Source organism: Oryzias latipes, chromosome 18 (assembly GCF_002234675.1).
Source record: "Oryzias latipes chromosome 18, ASM223467v1".
NCBI classification, from domain to species: Eukaryota; Metazoa; Chordata; class Actinopteri; order Beloniformes; family Adrianichthyidae; genus Oryzias; species Oryzias latipes.
The window spans coordinates 23,766,825-23,788,825 of record NC_019876.2 but is presented as its reverse complement, the minus strand read 5'-3'; the positions used below and the strand labels follow the sequence as shown (position 1 = coordinate 23,788,825).

General features: G+C 42.1%; 2 protein-coding genes and 1 long non-coding RNA gene across 6 annotated transcripts in view; all 3 read right to left on the bottom strand.

Moving 5' to 3' along the window:
• LOC110013936 overlaps positions 1 to 22,001 on the bottom strand; it is a 105,954-nt gene that overhangs the window by 13,670 nt on the left and 70,283 nt on the right. The window lies entirely within an intron of this gene.
• Positions 3,575 to 20,086, bottom strand: LOC110014323 (titin-like). 4 transcript variants are annotated; one of them, XM_023948910.1, is made up of 7 exons: positions 19,679 to 20,086; positions 19,237 to 19,305; positions 15,483 to 15,521; positions 15,041 to 15,307; positions 14,571 to 14,834; positions 14,209 to 14,466; positions 3,575 to 4,101 (listed from the first exon to the last, which is right to left on the bottom strand). In XM_023948910.1, the coding sequence occupies exons 2-7, from the start codon at positions 19,271 to 19,273 to the stop codon at positions 3,824 to 3,826; spliced, it is 1,143 nt and encodes a 380-aa protein (XP_023804678.1). In that variant the 5' UTR covers positions 19,274 to 19,305; positions 19,679 to 20,086; the 3' UTR covers positions 3,575 to 3,823. The 4 variants fall into 4 exon arrangements, with proteins under 4 accessions (XP_023804678.1, XP_023804675.1, XP_023804679.1 ...); XM_023948907.1 differs by having other exon boundaries at positions 14,209 to 14,478; positions 19,679 to 20,081; XM_023948911.1 differs by lacking the exon at positions 15,041 to 15,307 and having other exon boundaries at positions 14,209 to 14,478; positions 19,679 to 20,078.
• On the bottom strand, positions 8,436 to 11,721 carry LOC111946326. Its single transcript, XR_002872002.1, has 2 exons — positions 10,969 to 11,721; positions 8,436 to 9,461 (listed from the first exon to the last, which is right to left on the bottom strand). It is a non-coding gene; the product is annotated as an uncharacterized LOC111946326 (long non-coding RNA).

The following is a 22,001-nucleotide window of genomic DNA, read 5'->3' as shown; positions in this document are numbered from 1 at the left end:
TGTCCTATCACTTTTCTTTAATGTGTATTTCCAGTCATCTGTTCTTCCTTCCTTCATGTCACATTTGAAGGTTAAAGATTCTCCAATAAAAAAAGTTGACCAGGGTTCAAAGGTCAACACAGCGTCTAGAACAAACACAAATACACTATTTAATTTAAAAATAACGTGATGTAAAACAAACACTAACAAAAAATAACATATTTCATTAGTAAAATTTACAATCCGATTGTTTTGTCCACAAATGATGAATTAAACAGACATTAATGCAAAAACTATGAAAATAAACAACATCATAGTGAAATGGTGAGAGTGCAATGGTACAAAGTACTATGTCACACACATGCAGAATCAGCTCTACAGAGATTTTTATATTATTGTCAGCCATATGTGATAAACATGCACCAATAAGGAAAGTAACTGTGAGATCTAGTCAAGTTCCTTGGTTGGATGTTGATCTAAATCAACTTATGAAGGAGAGAGATCAAAGACTTTAGTCATGTGTCACTTAGATTACTGCTCTGCTATTGGGTCAAATGCAAACAAAGATGACCTTGAAAGACTTCAGAAAGTGCAGAACAGGGCTGCAAGATTAGCTCTGGGTTGTCCTTTTAGGACTAATACAGACTGGATGCATCCGTGTCTTTCATGCATGAACGTTCAGGACAGGTTTGCATGTAGTCTGATTTTGTTTCTGCATAAAATCTGAACCCTGCACAAACCCTTTAGCTTATTTCAGTCAGATAACGCATGCAGTAATAATAGTATTTATTTTCACATCTTTTGTTTTGCATTTCACATTCCTTTAACTTTGCATTTTCACATTCTTTCAGTTTTTTGCATAAGACTCCGTACAATTCCTTGAAAAAATTTCCATAAACTTTTGGGTAATAACTACCCCTAACGGAGTTCACAGTTGGAAGCCGTGGAGGAGGGTGGGGCAAAAAAATTCAGCGCTGAAGTAAAGAAGGACGTACAGCTTACATACCTTGACTTAAATAGGACGCTGAACAGGGGGGTATTCCAGAAAGCAGGTTATGCTAGCTCTCACGGTAAGTTTGAGGCTAAGGAAGTTGATAACCTCAGCTTTCTGTTCCAGAAATGGAGGTATGTTTCAGGGTAGGTCAAGTTGCCATGGCAACTCATGCTCTGAACATAACCTGGTCCGGAGCAGGTTTAGTTGAAGCTAAGTTTGTTTACAGAGAGGTGAAGCAGCATGGCGTGTCCATTTGAAGATGATTTAGTGGATGAAGAAGCTCAGATAATACTTTTTCTACCGTGAGAAGGTGATAAGACCACATATGGATGTTGGAAAAATAAACTTTTTTACTTTGATCTAACTTAATTATTTGTTTCAGTTAAAATGAATCATTTTTTTTGTGAGTCGGTTTTAAACTTTCACGTAGTTTTCAGACAGTTATTTTACTTTCATTCAAATTAATTCAATTAAGTAGGTGTAACTTTGGTGCTGCTGTTAGATCGGCACCGCAAAGGATTCTGGGATACCATTTCCTTTGCCTGTCTGGATGGATTTGGGTTTAAGTGTGGCTTTTTGACCAAATGTGTTTAGTTGTTTAGCTGTTTTACTGTGTTTTGCCGAGTTATTTTGCCCTACTGTGCTTATGTCTCTGCACCATGTGCAAAAGTGAAGTAGAGGATCATAAGTTTATATAGCACCCTACCAGCCAAATTTATAATGATAATGATGGAAAATTCATTAATGAATTTGTGTATAAGGCGCATTTTTTCCCCGTCCTTTTTATTGTTATAAAAATCAGCATATCTGCCGGCTCATACTTAGACATATGAAAGTTCAAGAAATATAATTAATTGAGAAGGAAAAAATATTAATTGAATTGGAGTAATATGACATTTAGTTAGATAAATACATACATTTTAGTTGTATAAACAATAATTGAGTTTTATAGACGTAAGAAATTAGTTTGATTAAATTTAACTCAATTATTTGTTACCAATAGAAGTAATTCATTTAAACTTCTAAATGTTTAGAAATTATTTTTAAAAATTCTTTGTAATAATTTTTTTATTTGTAAGAAGTCCTGCAACAATGCATTTTCATGAAAGTTTGAGCCTTTAAGGCTGACTGTTTCTCTTCTTTAACAACAACAAATGATGTATCTATATATATATTATATATATAAATATAATATATTTACATATATGTATAAATATATATAAATATAAAATATATATATAGTATATAAAAGCTACTTAGACACCACTAAAAGCAATAGAAATCATTGTCATGTGGGCGTCGTCGACCTCACCAAGATGGCGTCGCGCTCTGCCACCGTCGGCCAGGCTCCTAAAGCGGGCGTGTCTCCTCTAGTGATAGAACTCATTGGTAATTATGCCAACTCATATCTCATAGACCGGATATGAGTTAGCGTAATAACGCTCGACTTGGTAACCCTGGGTTAATACAAAAAGACATTCTCAATCTATCTGCGATTTACGGAGTCACCATGGAAACGCGTGGAGAAAAATAGAGAGCGCAACACTTCAGTGAGGCGGAGTCTGAGCTTTTAATGACGGAGTATAAAGATTATACGTCCATCAAAAAGTAATACGGCTGCATCAGCAAAAGAAAGTTTCTGCTTGTAGTAAAAGAACAGACAAAGTAAACGCACGAGTTTCTGATCTTATTTCCATTTTCCTTGTGACGCATATATATAACGTATCCAATTTTGCCAACTTAAAGGAATTACTTCTATTGGTAACAAGTAATTGAGTTAAATTTATTCAACCTCATTTCACATCTATAAAATTCAGTAATTGTTTATACAACTCAAATGTATGTATTTATTTAACTAAATGACATATTACTACAATTCAATTAATCTTTTTTCCATCTTAATTACTTATATTTCTTGAACTCTCAAATGTCTAAGTTTATAACAATAAAAAAGACGGGGTAAAAATGCACGGAGTGCAAAAATTCAATAAAGAATTTACCATCATTACCATTATGTGTAAAGGCTGTAGGGGTGCTATATAAACTAATCATCCTCTGCTTCACTCTCAGGTATGGTGCTGAGACGTAAGCTCAGAAGGGCAAAATATCTCAGCGAAACATGGCAAAACAAAGTAAAACAGCTAAACAACTAAACACATTTGGTCAAAAACCCACACTTCCAAAATCCATCCAGACAGGCAAAGGAAATGATATCCCACAGTCCTTTGCAGTGTTGATGTAACAGCAGCACCAAAGTCACACCTACTTAATTGAATTAATTTGAATGAAAGTAAAATAACTGTCTGAAAACTACGTGTAATTTTTAAACTGACTTACAAAAAAATGATTTATCTTAACTGAAACAAATTATTAAGTTAGATCAAAATAAAAAAAATATTTTTCCAACATCCATACGTGGTCTTATCACCCTATCACTGTGAAAAAAGTATTATCTGAGCTTCTTCATCCACTAAATCATCATCAAACGGACACGCCATGCTGCTTCACCTCTCTGAAAACAAACTAACCTTCAACTAAACCTGCTCCAGACCAGGTTATGTTCAGAGCATGAGTTGCTATGGCACATGAAGACTCTCTTTGAATAATGAGACATTAGTCCACCATCCTGATCCAAACTGGATCTTTGACGTTTGGATCTGATCACATGACGTCTAGTTATTTAACGTTTGTGTCAAAGCTTGGAGATGGTCAGAACAGAAAGAAAGAGAACTTCCTCACCAGCAGTCAGAAGTGAAGAAGCTCCTCAGATGAACAGTGAGTGACTTCAATGACTAATAAATGTGAATGTCTGAACTTCTTAAAGGTCTGGAAGTTTTCATGCTGATTATTTCAATAATGAAGAAAGAAAACACAAAGAAACTCACCAACAATGGTGACTGGATCACTGAACTCTGTGTGATAAACTGGTTCTCCTCTTCCTCCTCTGCATTTGTAGACTCCTCCCTGTGAAACTCTGATTTCTCTATTAGAATGGAAATCAGTATTTTGCACTGTCAGCACTTCCTGGTTTTTCTCTCTGTAAAAATAATAACTCCAACCAGATGATGATGGATTCACAGAACAGGTCAGAGTTCCTCCACTTCTACTTATCTGAGCCTTTGGAGGATCTGGAATAGATTTCAAAACAAAATAAACAGATTTTATTCATATTAAAACACATTTACAATTAAAATCATAATAAATTTAAATTGATAATTTCATGTTTTTTTTTTTTTTTCCGGTTCCGGGTTACAGCAGCAGGACGCGTGGCGTGCCTCTCTGCGATTACAACTATCTTCAAATTACTTAAAAAGTTGATTTTTCTCCAAAAAAGAGAGCTGACCATGCCCCCGAAGAAACCCCAGGAATATGAAGAACTCAAAAAGTCTCTTGACATTATTCAAGAAACGCTGATAAGTTTTATGGATCAAGTGTCGGCTAAGCTAACACCGCTCTGGGATATGATGGAAGAGTTCCGAAGATTTCGGGCTCAAAACGAGCAGCGAGAAAACCAGGTCGGGATTCTGGAGAAAAGACTGGACGATGTGGAACAGCAAGTAAGGATGAATAATGTCATTCTCACTGGATTACCGATCAAGCCTCAAGCCAGCACTGCTAATGCTAGCGCTAGCGTAGCTGGCAGTGCTAATACGGAGGTCAGTGGAGAGTCTCTGGAACAGCAAATACATTCATTTCTCACATCTAAAGGGATTTCCCTGGATCTCAATACCATCGAGACCTGCCACCTGCTCCCCAGGAGAAAGGAGACGGATAAACCAGCGATCCTCATCAGGTTTGTGAATCACAAACACAAGCTAGCTTTGATGACCCAAAGAAAACACCTGAAAGGTTCGGCTGCTTATCTGAACGACCATCTGACTAGAAGGAATGCTGAAATCTCAAAACATGCACGGCTTCTCAGGAAGCGTAAGCAGATTGAGAACACTTGGGTTAAAGGCTGCAGGATTTATGTCAAACCACTCGGTCCAGAGGACCGATCCAAGGTTCTGGTTGTGAACACCATGAAGGACTTTGAGAAGTGCTTGATTACGGTTGTCTGAAACAACGTGGAGTAATAAATGTAGGAAAATATCTTTCGCTCTGAGATTTTTCCACGCATGTTCTATTAGTCGGGAGAGATAAAAGACCAAGATTCAGCCGGATAAAGTCACAGAAGGTTTATTCCCTAACAAAAGTTCTAAGACAGAATTAAAACAGATCTGGGTCCTCATTTTGGAAGGCCTTCAAAACGCAAGAAGTTACAGGCGTTTTACATGAAAGACCACAAGACAGAAGAAGACAATAAAATTATGCTCTGCTCAGACTTTTAAAGACAATTCGGGTTTCCCTCCTCCCGCGGAAAACATGACGTCGAATCTCCGCCCTGGAACACTTGCATTGGCTGATCGATGATCCGTCTCCTCCTTCAGCCAATCGTAGAGGGTCATTCTCCGTGACCAGTTCCTCTCCTCAGGGAATGACTTCAAAGGGACACCTAGTGTTGCAGTAAACTCCGTCCCTTCCTGTCCACAACAAATCAGATTGACAGCAGGAAATCCATGGAGGTTCTGGGTCAAAGTTCAGTCTTTTGTTCTTCTTGAGAACTGGACATCCAGAGCGGTTCTCACAGACATACTCTATTCTTCAGGTGGTTTAGATTAGAGTGCTGGCTCCATTTCTGCTGGCCAGTGCCCGAGAGGTCAGCATCCCCCTCCTCTGTAGGGGAATGAGTGACAGCTGCTGTCCATAGGTCACATCTCAGGAATGTGAGGTCAGGATGCACACAGTTCTACACACTTAATCTATGAAACTAAAACTTCAAGTAATATAGATAAAACAGAAAACGTAATAAAATAAGACAGAGAAACCCTTCTAAAGTGAGGACCAAAAAATATAATTTCCTTCAGTTCCCTCTCTTGGCCTCATGAAGTGAGGCCACACAAAAATAAAAACACATTATCACATTACACAATCAAAACATATCAGCCTACATTCAGACAGAAACATTCTTGTATATTATAGTATAAAAAGTATAAAAATATAAAAAGAGAGCAAAGACAATCAAAATAACACTTCCTGTAAGAAAAGAACACCTGGAATTAAGGGGAGAAATTGAGACATATTAAGGCAGAATCAAAAATCACACAGGCAACGAAAGAGTAAAAATAGAAATGTTAAACATGACATCAAGCCTAATTCAGAAAATTTCTTCCATGTCCTCCATGGGGGTCCCATCGGAGAAGCTGCAATTCATATGGCCCACATAAATAAGAATAGCAATATTCTTAGTTAATATTCTTAGTTAGTTAGTTAGTTAGTTAGTTAGTATTGCAACAAAATCCAAAAAGTCATTCAGGGCCTTAACCACTCGTGTCCTCTTCCTGCATGTCCCACAAGCTCTGGCAAGCTTGGACCTGGCCTCCTATGGACTTCTGAATAAGCCTGGTAATTATTTAATCTGACACATGTGATACAACAGAACGACTGCAAAAGAGCTTGGGGTGTCTCCCCAAGATGAGTCTGCTGTGGATCTAAATATTGATTAGGGTTAGGGTCAGAAACTTAAAAAATAAAACAAGAACAAAAGACAATAATAAAATAAAACAATGACAAAACACGACAAGACAAGAATAAAAATGCACAGAAGAGATGTGATGGAAATGTCCACCACTTTGTCCTCTCCATAGTCTGCTTCTCCTCGTGCTGTTTTCATGGAAAACATAGGTGGGAGTATGCAAATTCAAGATAAAGACAATTTTATTAGGGGCTGTCGTCTAATGACCCATGTGGTGGATTCTAACTCCACCAGCATTCCTTATCACCTCAGGACAGTGTGGTAAAACCCCTTCATCCTTGCTGTGGATGAGATAACCAGATGAACAGACACACAAAGCTCTAAAAAGGTAAAAAGGTCTATCAAAATTAGCATCATTTAAACCTTCTTTCTAAACAAATACATTCAAACGCTGATAATTGAAACAAAGATAATTGAAACCATGATAATACTAAAACAATTTCCTGCAACGAATCATTAATACCTCCTTTCCACCTTCTCTTGGCCTGGGGGAAACCCCAGGACACTAGTTGGGTGAAACCATGCAGATCTAAACAAAGATAAGGCATAAATACATAAACTAGAGCAATTGAAAGTAAAAATATAGAAACAGTTTTGTGCACCGGTAAGGTGAACAAGCTGTCTGTCCAGATTCTTATGGAAGGCAAGATAACAACAGAAAGAAATGGAACCACGTATTGTCGTTGCCTTACTGCCATAAGGTTAGTCACGCCCTCGTCATTTATCATCAACCTCAAGTTGTCCATGTGTTTCACAAAACAAAGAAGTGTCTACTACAACCACAAGAAAATCAACATGTCCAAACTATTTCCAGATGTTTATGCTGCAAAGTAGACATCCTACGCTCTATATACAGTGAAAAACCTGTGCTAAAAACAGTTCTGCCTAAAAATGAGACTTCCCTTCTGCTAAAGTGCAAATTCCTGTTGCATTTCAAAACTCAAACATACAATTGCAACAGAAGATCTTTTACTACTCACAGGCAGGTTTCAACAGTCGGAGCTGCTAGCTGCTACCCTCTAGTAGCACAATATCCTGTCAGAGAGACTGCAAACAGTGACTGAAAATGCCAGGAAATTTTATTAACACCTATGTACTAAAATGCGAATAACTGTCTGTTATTTTCACATAATGGAATGCAAAAATAAGGGTTTGCTAAATCAATGGCAGTGAACAACACACATTGTTGAGCTAAAGTTGACAACATGCAATATGGATCAGGAATGGGTAGAACTAGAGTAATAGTGACATAATTAACAGTCCTTAAATCATATGCTATGCAATAAATTTTACCATCTGCTTTCAAGACCAGTCTAAAAGAAGTACTACGAAGAATGTGAATGCTACACCAGAGTTCCACAAACCAGTCTAAGTTTCCTTCATCCCTCCATCAGCTTCCTGCACCAGCATTACTGAAATCTAAAAACTTGTGCTCCTGCAATTACCTGAAGCACCACTAGGGAAGCGTGGAACATGAACCAACATCAAATGAACCTGTGGAGCATGAAGCATCAGAGAGCGTGTTTAACAGCACCTCTGCATCTTCATGAGCTGTCTTCTGTCTGCCACGATGTTTGTCAATACAGAAATGGTCCAGAACTCAGGAATTTGTCGTTGGATGAACGGTTAACCTATACATTTTTATTGAGGGAGGAAAGTGAACACCTGAAAAAACACAATTCTACCAATCTGTGTTGTTAATGCCCCACTTAGTCATAGGACTGAGTTGCAGAGCCTCATGACCAGGGGGTGCTAATCCTATGTGGGATACAGCTGTGTCTGACAGCTAGTATCATTGCATTTGTGAGTGTATGAATGTACAATAAGCTTCTCGCCCTCAGGGCTAATATATGTCAGTGTAGTTCAAATGCCACGTGTGGCCTTCTACCTGCTGAAATATTACTGTGTACTGTCAATCATAGAGTGTACAGGTCAGACCATTCGGAGGCGGAAATAGAGCTTTGAGGACAGGAGTCATGGCTTTCACGCCTGAAACCCATGAAACCACCTGGCGTTTCAGGGCCCTCTGGTTGTCTGCAGTGGGGGTTGGCTGTGGGGTCTGGCATGGCATCCAGTCTGCTGGCTCCTGTTTTTGACAAGACTGTCCCATCCCAACAGATTCACAGGCGTGTTTAGTGAATGCATACATGAATGTTCCACCATCTGGTCAAAAGTCAGTCGGATGGTCTTTTGCAGGTTTTGAGGAGTCATTTGTTCATTTGTCAGAGCAGGTAGTGTCCACTAGAGTCATCAGTGGTTACCTCTCATCTTGGAAAAGACAATGGCTCCTGCATCATCAAGTGGTATTGTCCGACTTGCCCTGTGGTCCTCGCCACGGTGGAGGAGGGGCTTGGAGTGGTCGTGGGTACTGTTCATTTTTCCTCCAGACCCTCTGCCTCTGGGTCTGTGCATTCTGCTGTTGGGTACCTCGTTGTGGGCTATCACATGCCCAAGGGTTTGGAGTGCCACAGATGCCATTTCCAGATACTGCTAGGGTCTCCTGGGCGGCTCACGTGTCCCAGGGTTTTCACCATGTTCTCCTGTCCCCGACTTACGAATGGCTGAGCATGACACGTCACTTCTGCTGTCTCTGAGGGCATAAAACTCAAAATTCATGTTATTATTTTTAAACACCATTTATCATGTGTGGATTTTTCAGCTGCTCAACTTCTCCCTTTCTCCTTTCTATTACCTGCAAATGTGCAGTAATACTTTACATGATTGAAGTAGTTATCTTAACCTCAGGGTCAGTCACCTCTGACTCGGCCCCCTTCTGGCTAACTGAGGTCCTTTTGGGGGAGGTGTGAGCATCTGCTCATGCTCTTGTACCCCTTAGGCAGAAGAATGTTCTGCATGAAGATTTATGAGGATTAAGGAAGGGTCTGGACTTCACTCTTATCTGGGCTGCCTTTCCTGCAAACATAAAGTTATGTGCTTCTAAGGACAAAAAGTTAGAAAAATCATTAGTGTCCTGTTCAGGTTAAATGCCAACACCGTGACTGCAAAAGTCAGTTGATCAGCGATAAAAGCCTATTCAAGAAAAAATCCCTAAATCTGTCTGTGACCAATATAACGGGTGCGGAGCAAAATGTTCAAAAAATACACTTTCTTAGACACATTCTAACAGCTATTTATTCAGTTCTTTATCAAAAAAGCAAGATCAATTGAGCATTACAGTTTAACATTAACACCCTTAGTTTGACTTGTCCTGAAGGGCTTGCTGGTCCTAATAAGAATCTAGATAATCGCTAAAAATAACAATCTGACCAATCCAAACTTTTCCTTAAAGCTGCAGAACCTACAATTGCTAAAATACAGTAACATCTTTATCTTTCAAACTTGAATGCAAACCAAAACTGAGTGCCTCTTAGTACTAACCACCACAGTTCATACTGTGGCAGCTGATCGCAAAAATTCTACAAAGTGTAAATGTTCTAACACACAAAATATCCTTTATACTACAGCACTTTTAAGACCTGCAGATCATCCTACCATCATCCATGCCACAGACGGGAACTGCTTACAGAGGGGAAAAGAGGGGGGGGTGTTACATGGGGGGTCATCATGTCGTGTAATTACTTCTTTTTCCTGCTAACAATTAAAACACTTCTCTTACACTGTCATAGAAGGCCTTTTTTGTTCAATGCTGTTGCTGAGCACTGTCCATGTTCTATATACAAAATTGTACACCTTTCATTCTGATCATCATGGGGATTAGGAATTCCAATTAGTGTAAAATTAATGTTACAACATTAGGTAATGGTTAAACCTCCTCAAATAGTTTTGGGTGGAGCTGCACTCTCCCATCAACCTCTGCTCTTTGTCACCTAGAAGATGACAGCACCAACCTCTTTCTGTGAAAAATCAACTGCTTAAACCTTTCTATTCTCCTAATTCTCTATTCAGTTTTCCTTATTTAATCAAAAAACACAATTCACACTCTAAACTACAACAGGTTTGTTAAAACACAGACAATCAAGACGCAGACAAGAATTTCTAACAATTTTCTCAAAACCAAACCAAAAGACAAAACAAATTAGGTACCTTACACACAAAAAATAAACCATTTCACTGAAATGAATCTTTTCTAACTAGTGTTAATATTTCCCCTTCTCTTTTCTCATCTTTCTCTTATAACAATTTTCAAATATGCTTGATTCTGATTCAAACGAACAAAACCGCCAGTCATGTGCTTTACATTCAAACATTCACAGCTGTGCAAATTCTGTTTTAAGGGAGTCTGAGTCTAAAAGAACCAAATGCTTATAACTAATTTCAATAAAACGTCTTTGAGCAAAACTGAACTAAATCTTGGTAATTAGGAAATACAAATAAATGAGAGAAAGATATTCAAAATACAAAAACCGAAATAATTGCAAAATTATTTTACACAAAATGTTTTAGACCGATGCTACCTTACCATGTTTTTGAAAAGATTTGGGGAACCTCCCGAGAAAGTAGTTTTCGTTCGACCAGAGACGGCTGCTGCATGCAGTCATCTCCTCGCCGTGGTGACAGAGGCTTCCGTCGGAGGCGCAGCGCTACTTAAAAACCTTTTTCTGCGAACTGAAAACCCACTGAAATTTGTTTTTAAACGACGTCTTACAACCGAGGTCATGACCACGCTCGATAACGACGATCCCCGCCATGATTTTACCGCAGATTAGATCCCAAACTCTAACTGTAAAAGTTTAGCGTGTTTCGCCATTACGATTTCTGGGGACGCCGGCTCGCCGGCCACGTGGTACTAACAAAGCCAATCATAGACATCGACACATTCGAAAGCAACTAAAACCTCCAGTCATTGGTTCATTCGACGTAAACAAGATGGCTGCGGCCATAGAAAACACAATAAACAAGGAAATGTGGAAATAAAGTTAAAATTCACAGATTTCAAACACTTTTTCATCCCATTCTTTCCAAAATCTCATACATTCCATTCCATTCATCCACATTCAAGTCATTTTCACCGCTGTTGTCAAGTCAAATCGTCACCGTCGTCTGTCGTCATATTGTCTGTTCCACCCCAGTCGTATTTTGTCCGGACAAAATGCATCATATACCTCATATTTTCCTTTGATGTTAATTTCGAATCCTTCTTTGGTCACTCTCCATCTAAAAAAATAATTTGTCGAGGCCGCTGCCCCGTTAGTGTTTTCCAAATTACCTAAACGCGCAAAAATTAGTTCCTATATTACACTGTTTTTACGCCTTGGGCGTCTCTCTAGGACAAACAGACGGAACCTTATGTATTTTTAAATACATTTCCTCAAACACAACCGATAAACCTAGGATACCTTTTCTGTACTGTTGTTGCACACTAGGTGTCACAAACTAACAGTCAACCATCCCTTTAAAGTTTGGGTCAACTTTTATTTATGTATTTATCTATTTATTTATCTATTTATTTATCTATTTATTTATTTATTTATTTATCTATTTATCTATTTATTTATCTATTTATCTATTTATTTATTTATTTATTTATTTCGGGGGAAGCTCTACCGCCCACTCACTCGAGATCTCGTTCAATTTGAGTTATTCAACTATGAGATAACTTAATCAATATGCAGAATTTTGCAGCAGGCTTCTGCTTACCTGTTTTGTATGCGGCCGCGTGAGAAGTCGACCAAGTGGACGGGAGGAAGCGTGCCCAGACTTTACACTGAAAGTCTCAAAAAATACGAAAAATACGTCACCGGCTCGATCCGTGTTCCGTTCCCCGACTTCACGTTTCGGGTCACCAAGTTTGTAGGAAAATATCTTTCGCTCTGAGATTTTTCCACGCATGTTCTATTAGTCGGGAGAGATAAAAGACCAAGATTCAGCCGGATAAAGTCACAGAAGGTTTATTCCCTAACAAAAGTTCTAAGACAGAATTAAAACAGATCTGGGTCCTCATTTTGGAAGGCCTTCAAAACGCAAGAAGTTACAGGCGTTTTACATGAAAGACCACAAGACAGAAGAAGACAATAAAATTATGCTCTGCTCAGACTTTTAAAGACAATTCGGGTTTCCCTCCTCCCGCGGAAAACATGACGTCGAATCTCCGCCCTGGAACACTTGCATTGGCTGATCGATGATCCGTCTCCTCCTTCAGCCAATCGTAGAGGGTCATTCTCCGTGACCAGTTCCTCTCCTCAGGGAATGACTTCAAAGGGACACCTAGTGTTGCAGTAAACTCCGTCCCTTCCTGTCCACAACAAATCAGATTGACAGCAGGAAATCCATGGAGGTTCTGGGTCAAAGTTCAGTCTTTTGTTCTTCTTGAGAACTGGACATCCAGAGCGGTTCTCACAGACATACTCTATTCTTCAGGTGGTTTAGATTAGAGTGCTGGCTCCATTTCTGCTGGCCAGTGCCCGAGAGGTCAGCATCCCCCTCCTCTGTAGGGGAATGAGTGACAGCTGCTGTCCATAGGTCACATCTCAGGAATGTGAGGTCAGGATGCACACAGTTCTACACACTTAATCTATGAAACTAAAACTTCAAGTAATATAGATAAAACAGAAAACGTAATAAAATAAGACAGAGAAACCCTTCTAAAGTGAGGACCAAAAAATATAATTTCCTTCATAAACCAAAGAGCCAAATAATTTCAAGAAATATGACACCAGGAATCATCACTTTCTCCATCGTCTGACGTCACCTGAATAACAGCAGAGTTCTGACCTGCAGACAACTTGACCTCAACTTTCACCGCAGCTGATATCAGCTGAAGAAGGATACGGACCTGAATCTAATGTCTGCAGACATAACATCGAAGAGAACTATAAACTCTGTTTTGAACCCACACTAGTGTGCCGCGGCACACTGGTTGAAAAACACTGACTTAATCACTGCACTGCACTGAGCTGAGTGCAAAGTATTGTTTGTGCCACTCTGCCTTCCTTACTAAGCGTTATATTTGGACCTGATCTTCTGTCCCCTGACCCTGACTCTATTTACGTGCTGCCTTGCCCCGACCCTGGCCTGGATCCTGACTACTACACCCCCCCCCCCCCCCCCCCCTGATGATCTTATGGCTGTTATGGACCCCTCTCTAACTGATCCTGATTAAACCTTGTGGACTTTTAACTGCGCTAAGAAACCTTCTGCATTTGGATCCAGCCGTCTGTCTGTTCTTGTGACACCATTTTTGTGCATAAATTATTTTGTAATAATTATCCCGGCAAAAATCTTGTTTTTGTCATGACTGGGATGTCGCCTCGCCCTCGCAGTGGCTGCTGGTCAGGTCTGATTCTCTCCACCTGCTGTGCGCCTCAGTATTTATGACTGCAGCTTCAGTCAACGTCGGAACGTCTAGCCATTCTGTCTGACTACCAGCCACGTTAATGATCTCTGTTCACGAGTTCAAGCTATTGATAGCCTATCCGTGTTGATGTGTTTTTACATTTTATGTTTTGTTTGTAGAAAAGGTTAGTAATATTTAGATAAATATGAGCCTTTGGGCCTCAAGTTCTAATTGTTGTTAAAGGTAGCATTTGATCGATTTCTATTCCATTTTATCCCTTTCATGCTCACAAGGCTGCTGGAGCCTATCCCGGCCACTTGCGGGCGAAGGCAGAGGAAACCCTGGACAGGTCATCAGTCTGTCACAGTTATAGGTAGCAGAGAATTAAAATAAGATTTACATTCTGCTAAATAATAAAACTCTTACCTAAAAAAGACAACCTTAAAGCTTCACTCCAGTTTGTAGCAGAATATGAATCATCTGTGGGTCTGCTCTTACAGCTGTAGTCTCCACTGATGGAAGCTGTGATAGTCCAGTCTTTCTGCTTTGTCCTGAATGTCTGTGACTGAGGTGTTCTCCATTCATACTCCCACTGAACTCCTTCACCTCCCTGAACCTCACATGTCAGAGTGATCCTCTCTCCTCTGAAGATCTGAGACCAGCTGGGTTTTTGGGTTACACTGACTTTGTTGGAAACTGTTTCCATCAGATTTAAAAACAATAAAACACATTTTTTTATGTTAAAATCAATGATTGTGAAAAGCTTTCAATAAAGTGAAATCACTCACAGGTTATTTGAATGGTGACTTCATCACTTGGATCAGAGTAGACGGCTGGTTCTCCTCTAAATCCTCTGCATCTGTAGATTCCTCCTTGTGAGACTCTGATGTTTCCATTTAGTCCATCGTTGATTGTGTCTTCAGAGGTGTGTGAGGTTCTTCTGAACCACTCATATTTCCAACCAGCAGATTTCTCCACAGAGCAGATCAGTGTCACTCTGTCTCCTACTGACACAGTTGTTGTTGCTGCTGTCAGTGTGGCTCTGGCTCTGTCTGCAATGTTTGACAAACACAATTACACTTAATAATTATGAGAATAATGTTGTATCAGTAATATCTATAAGTAGAGGTTATACATTTAAACATACTAGATAAACCTACATTTTAAATTGATGCTTTAGTTTCTTCAACATAAATAAATTATTAAATATAAATTCTTTCATAAAATGAGTCATGTAAAAAACAAATTAAGAAATTACCTAATACACGTATAGAGACTCTGTTGCTGCACTTTGTATAATCTGAACCCTTCCTGCGACCACAGCACTGATAATCACCACTGTCTCGTTCATGCAGAGGATGCATTTCTAAATCTTGTTGTGTGACGCCAGGATAAGGTGTCCAATCACGTGTCTTCAATGTGTATGTCCAGTCGTATTTTCTTCCTTCTTTCATGTCACATTTGAAGGTTAAAGATTCTCCAACAAAAAAAGTTGACCAATTGGGTTCAAAGGTCAACACAGCATCTAGAACAAACACAAACACACAAATAATAAAAAAAACACTATATTTTACAATGTGAACTAACACAAACAAAAAGGAACATCGTTTTTAATAAAAAAAAAACTTTGTCTAAAAATGCTACTTGACATTAAATGTAAAAACTATGATAAGAAACAACAAAAAGTCCAAAAGTGTCACCTTCAGTGTGTCCACTGTGGAGGAGTGAATACAGCACTACTGTACATGAAAGATGGAAACATCAGAGATTCAGAAACTGATACAATATTTCAACAATAGAAAGAAATGAAACTAAAACTGTCAATGAAGCTCCCCCGTGAACCGCCACCTTAACGTGGTGGGGGAGTTTGAGAGCTCGGGTGATCCCAGGAGCTAAGCTGTCTGGTGCTTAAGCCCCTGGTTGGGTCTCCCATGGCAGACAGGTCCTGGGTGACGAGCCAGACAAAGAGCGGTTCAGAAACCCCTGATGAAAAGAAACAACGAGGACCCGATTACGTCGCCCGGATTGGCGTCACCGGGGCCCCACTCTGGAGCCAGGCACAGGGTCGGGGCTCGCAGGCGAGCGCCTGGTGGCCGGGGCTCTTCCCACGGGCCCCGGTCGGGCACAGCCCGAAGGAGCGACGTGGGACCACTCTCCCATGGGCCCACCACCCGTAGGAGACCTCAAAAGGGGCCGGTGCAATGTGGTTTGGGTGGCAGTCGAGGGCGGGTGCCTCGGCGGCCCAAACCCCGATCATGGAACCTGGCTTTTGGGACATGGAATGTCACCTCTCTGGGAGGGAAGGAGCCTGAGCTGGTGCGAGAGGTTGAGAGATACCGTCTAGATATAGTCGGGCTCACCTCCACACATAGCCTGGGCTCTGAAACTCAGTCCTTAGAGAGGGGTTGGACTCTCTACCACTCTGGAGTTGCCCAAGGTGAGAGGCGGTGGGCTGGCGTAGGCTTACTCGTGAGCCCCCAGCTCAGCCGCCAAGTGTTGGAGTTCACCCCGGTGGACGAGAGGGTCATGTCCCTCCGCCTCCGGGTGGGGGACAGGTCTCTAACTGTGGTTTCGGCTTACGGGCCGAACAGCAGTTCGGAGTACCATGCCTTCTTGGTGTCTCTCGAAGGGGTACTGGAAAGTGCCCCAACGGGGGACTCCATTGTCTTCCTGGGGGACTTCAATGCCCACGTGGGCAATGACAGTGGCACCTGGAGGGGTGTGATTGGTAGGAACGCCCCCCCTGATCTGAACCCGAGTGGTGTTTTGTTATTGGACTTCTGTGCTCGTCATAGTTTGTCCATAACGAACACCATGTTCGAGCACAAGGGTGTCCATTAGTACACCTGGCATCAGGACGCCCTAGGCAGGAGGTCGATGATCGACTTTGTAGTTGTTTCAGGTGACCTTCGGCCCTGTGTCTTGGACACTCGGGTGAAGAGAGGGGCGGAGCTGTCCACCGATCACTACCTGGTGGTGAGTTGGATTCGCTGGCGGGGAAGGAGGCCGGAAAGACTTGGAAGACCCAAACGTACTGTGAGGGTCTGCTGGGAACGTCTGGCTGAGCCCTCCGTCAGGGAAGTCTTTAACTCCCACATCCGGGAGAACTTCAAACAGGTACCGGGGGAGGTTGGGGACATTGAGTCCGAGTGGACCATGTTTTCCACCTCCATTGTCTCTGCTGCTGCTCGGAGCTGTGGTCGCAAGGTCTCTGGTGCCTGTCGCGGCGGTAACCCCAGAACCCGGTGGTGGACACCGGAAGTAAGGGATGCCGTCAAGCTGAAGAAGGAGTCCTACCAGGCCTGGCTGGCCTGCGGGACTCCAGAGGCAGCTGACAGGTACCGGCAGTCTAAGCGAGCTGCGGCCCGGACTGTTGTGGAGGCGAAAACTCGGTCCTGGGAGGAGTTCGGTGAGGCCATGGAGAAGGACTATCGGTTGGCCTCGAAGAAATTCTGGCAAACCATCCGGCGACTCAGGAGGGGAAAGCAGTTCTCCACAGGCACCGTTTTCGGTGCAGGTGGGGAGCTGTTGACTTCGACTGGGGACATTGTCGGGCGGTGGAAGGAGTACTTCGAGGATCTCCTCAATCCCACTGACACGCCTTCTTTCGAAGAAGTGGAGAGTGAGGATTTTGGGGTGGGGCTGTCCATTACCCGGGCTGAAGTCACTGAGGTAGTCAACGAGCTCCTCGGTGGCAGGGCCCCGGGGGTGGATGAGGTCCGCCCTGAGCACCTCAAGTCTCTGGATGCTGTGGGAGTGTCTTGGCTGACACGTCTCTGCAGCATCGCGTGGCGGTCGGGAACCGTACCACTGGACTGGCAGACAGGGGTGGTGGTTCCCCTCTTTAAGAAGGGGGACCGGAGGGTGTGTTCCAACCATAGGGGAATTACACTCCTCAGCCTCCCTGGGAAAGTCTATGCCAGGGTACTGGAGAGGAGAGTCCGTCCGATAGTCGAACCTCGGATTCAGGAACAACAGTGCGGTTTCCGTCCTGGTCGTGGAACAGTGGACCAGCTCTACACCCTATCTGGGGTGCTGGAGGGTTTGTGGGAGTTCGCCCATCCAGTCCATATGTGTTTTGTGGATTTGGAGAAGGCGTTCGACCGCGTCCCCCGTGGCATCCTGTGGGGGGTGCTCTGGGAGTATGGGGTCCGGGGAGCCTTACTGAGGGCTGTCCGGTCTCTGTATGACCGGAGTAGGAGCTTGGTCCGCATAGCCGGCAGTAAGTCAGACCTGTTCCCGGTCCACGTTGGACTCCGGCAGGGCTGCCCTCTATCACCGGTTCTGTTCATAGTTTTTATGGACAGAATTTCTAGGCGCAGCCAGGGGCCGGAAGGGATCTGGTTTGGGGACCACAGGATTTCCTCTCTGCTTTTTGCAGATGATGTTGTCCTGTTGGCTTCATCGAACCGGGACCTCCAGCGTGCATTGGGGCGGGTTGCGGCCGAATGTGAAGCGGCTGGGATGAGGGTCAGCACCGCTAAATCTGAGGCCATGGTTCTTGACCGGAAAAAGGTAGTTTGCCATCTCTCGGTCGGTGGAGTGTCCTTGCCCCAGGTGGAGGAGTTTAAATACCTTGGGGTCTTGTTCACGAGTGAGGGAAGATCGGAGCGTGAGATTGACAGGCGGATCGGAGCAGCGTCCGTAGTTATGCGGTCGCTCTATCGGTCCGTCGTGGTGAAGAGAGAGCTGAGCCGAAAAGCAAAGCTCTCAATTTACCAGTCGATCTACGTTCCAGTACTCACCTATGGTCATGAGCTATGGGTCATGACCGAAAGAACGAGGTCCCGAATACAAGCGGCTGAAATGAGCTTCCTCCGCAGGGTGGCTGGGCGCTCCCTTAGAGATAGGGTGAGAAGCTCGGTCACCCGCGGAGAGCTCGGAGTAGAACCGCTTCTCCTCCACATCGAAAGGAGCCAGTTGAGGTGGCTCGGGCATCTAGTTCGGATGCCTCCTGGACGCCTCCCTGGAGAGGTGTTCCGGGCATGTCCCACTGGGCGGAGGCCCCGGGGAAGACCCAGGACACGCTGGAGAGACTACGTCTCTCGGCTGGCCTGGGAACGTCTCGGGGTCCCCCCAGAGGAGCTGGAGGAAGTGGCTGGGGTGAGGGAAGTCTGGGCATCTCTGCTCAGTCTGCTGCCCCCGCGACCCGGTCCCGGATAAGCGGAGGAAGATGGATGGATGGATGGACTGTCAATGAATGTGACATTAAGTCAATGGTTTCTCTAACAATAATGTCAAAGTTTTAGTAAATAAACAAAGAAAAATGATTTCTTTCTAAAGAAAACTGTTCATCATGATCCCTGATAGAGTTCAGCTGAATCCTGTGGAGAAAACAGCTGCAGTTGAAAAATGAAATTCTAACAATTTAGTTCAAAAATAGTTTTTTTTTTTGTTTGACATTTTTCCTGATGAATGTGATGAAAACAGCAAAAGTTCTTGTGAAAAACTCACAGATGAACTCCAGTTTACAGAGCAGAGTGTGTCCCATCCTCACAATCAAATCACACTGATGAGAAAATCCTGATGGAAAAGAGAAAAATGAAAGTGTGTTTCAGGAAAAGCAAAGAACTGTGAGAAACTAAAAAAACATGATGTTTTCTGTAAATATTGAATGGAAAAGACTCACTAACTTCTAGTTTCCTTCTTTAAGACAACAACAACACAACTGTTCCTCGACTGAGAAGGAAGAAAACAGAATTTCTACTCATTTAATGAAAACAGATGAGAAGAAAAAAGTTATTGCTATAAAATTTAACACACAAAATCTTAATACATTTAATAGTTTTTAATTATGATTGAAATCTTCAAGTCAAGATTGTCCACAAAGCAGTGAACTTCTTTCAGTCACCAAGAAATGAAAATGTTCTCATTCTGGTAAGTCTAGAATACTCACAGTGTGGACTGACTGATAGTAGTTCTGCTCTTTGTTCATCCGTGTCCTCTCTTCTAACAGCAAATGTCTTCATTCTTCTAAACCACTAAGATCAGCTTCTGGGATGTGAAGAGTCACATGGTCTCAGTGCAGAAACTTTTTCTATTTCTGCATTTTATGGTCACTTCCTGGTTGAAGTGTTAACATCACATCATTCACACCAGATGAAGAAGAAAACATAAAAAAACTGCTGCAGCATGAAGTCATGAGATGATGAACTTTGTCCATTTTCATCCTTTCAGTCGCTCATGTTCCAAAGAATTGGTAAAAATGCTTAATGGCGTATACTTATTTAACACTTTTCTATCTTCTTCGAAGTTCCAAAGCGCTTTACACTCACAGACCCATTCACACACACATTCACACACTGGTGGCGGCTTTTGAAAAGTGATCATGAAGTAGCAATTATAATTTGCGGTTTGTGTCCAGCCAGAATTAAATGACACTAAGTCTTTCATATATTGGAATAGAGCTGTGAAAGAAAAAGCCTGGAGCAAGATTCCACAGATTTACATCACTTGAACATTTCACACCAAGCCTCTTCCAACTATAGATGGCAAACATGCTCTAGTATCGGGTAGTCCAGTGTGAACACCATGACCTAAATGTGTGTTCAGGAAGGTGCATCACATTCCCGGTGTGAACGTAGCATCAGAGACTCATTGGCATTACAGTGTCCAGACGACTGCAGTCTGATACAACTGTGTTCTGATCCAAAGTGCTGTTTAAATTGAAGAGAGTCCTGATTTTGACCAATCCAAAAAGTCATGATTAGAAACATGAACAATACCTGCTGTTCATCAATAGTGTGTGAACGTACCTCCAGTTAAATGGTCCGGACACGTGACAGTTATGGATCCTGTTCTATTACTGACATAGTTGGAGGCTGCACAGGTGAATTTCTGCCCTTCTCCCTGCTTCCTGATGTTGTGCTGCAGACTGGAGCCATCATAGGTTTGATTCCCAACAATCAACTCGTAGTGGACATTGTTGGTGGACTTTAAACTGCAGTTCACTAAAACTGTGCAGAATTGATTGGAATCACTTGAAACTAGGTGGAAGTCAGAATGGGGACTTTAATTATGGACTCTGAGGACAGACAGGAGAGAAAAGAAAACTATTGAGAACACAATGTTTCAGTGCATCCATAGTCTCTAAAATCTGGTAGGCATTAAAACCTTAGCTGTTTGTAGTTTGGTTTTATGTTTGTGTTTGTAACATCCAATGAAAGTTAATTAGATGTGACTTCACATAGAAATTAATAGTCAGTTAGTTTAGATTCAGTCCTCAAACAAGACATTGAGGACTTCAAGCATAAAACATTATTTTAATTTCTGAAAATTGGCTCTTTTGTTTCAGTCTGAAACGTTTCCTTATTTAAAGGTTTTGTGAAATTAATGTTTTGTAAAAAATATATTGCATTCTTTATTTTGCAGTGACTACAAAATCTGAATTTCATAAAGAAATAGAAAAAAAACAAGGGTTTACAATAAACCTGAAGAGTAACTGTAACAGGGTCATTTTCCTAATTTCCTGTACCATTTATGTTTTTTTAATCTTTTTTATTGATCCTGGTTGTGCAACCTAAAACTCCAAGCGCCCTTGAATGGCTCTTGGCAAAGGTGCTGATCAGTCGCAGATGTGTGTGATCAAGGTAGGTTGGAGTTTAAAAAGTATGAACAGCTGGACTTGGATCAGGGAAAAAGCAAGACAACACAAGTGCTGCTGCTGTTGGAGTACCAGCGATGCGAGCCACATGCGTGGTGTTGTGGAGCGGCGGTGGCGGCAGAGGTGGTGGTGCTTGAAGCATGCCAGCCCCAGGAATTGGACATCGTAGAGTCTGGGCTCGGCCACATGACTGGGACAGCAAAGTGGGACCAGTGGACAGTGAAACCAGAAAGTGGAGAGGGAAAGCGAAGGACTACAGCAGATGGGTGTAGTTGCGACCCACCCCTCTTTCAGTTAAGTAATTTACCCTCTCAGTCCAAATCATTGTCAGCCCAAGACAATAAGACTCAACTGGCAGCTTCATGAAATAGTACCCGTAAAACACCAGTGCCAACATTGAAGGTTGAAAGAAATCTTCAGGTTCTTGGCAATTTTTCTCATAGAATACTCTTCATCTCTAAGAACAACAAACTGTCTAGTTTCACATGAAAGTTCTCTTTTCTGGCTATTTTGCGCATTTAATTGACCACAACTGTGATTCTGCAGATACTCAACTTACTCAAAGGAAGTTACGTTGTATAGCAGCTCTAACCACCCAAACTGTTTTTAGCTGTGC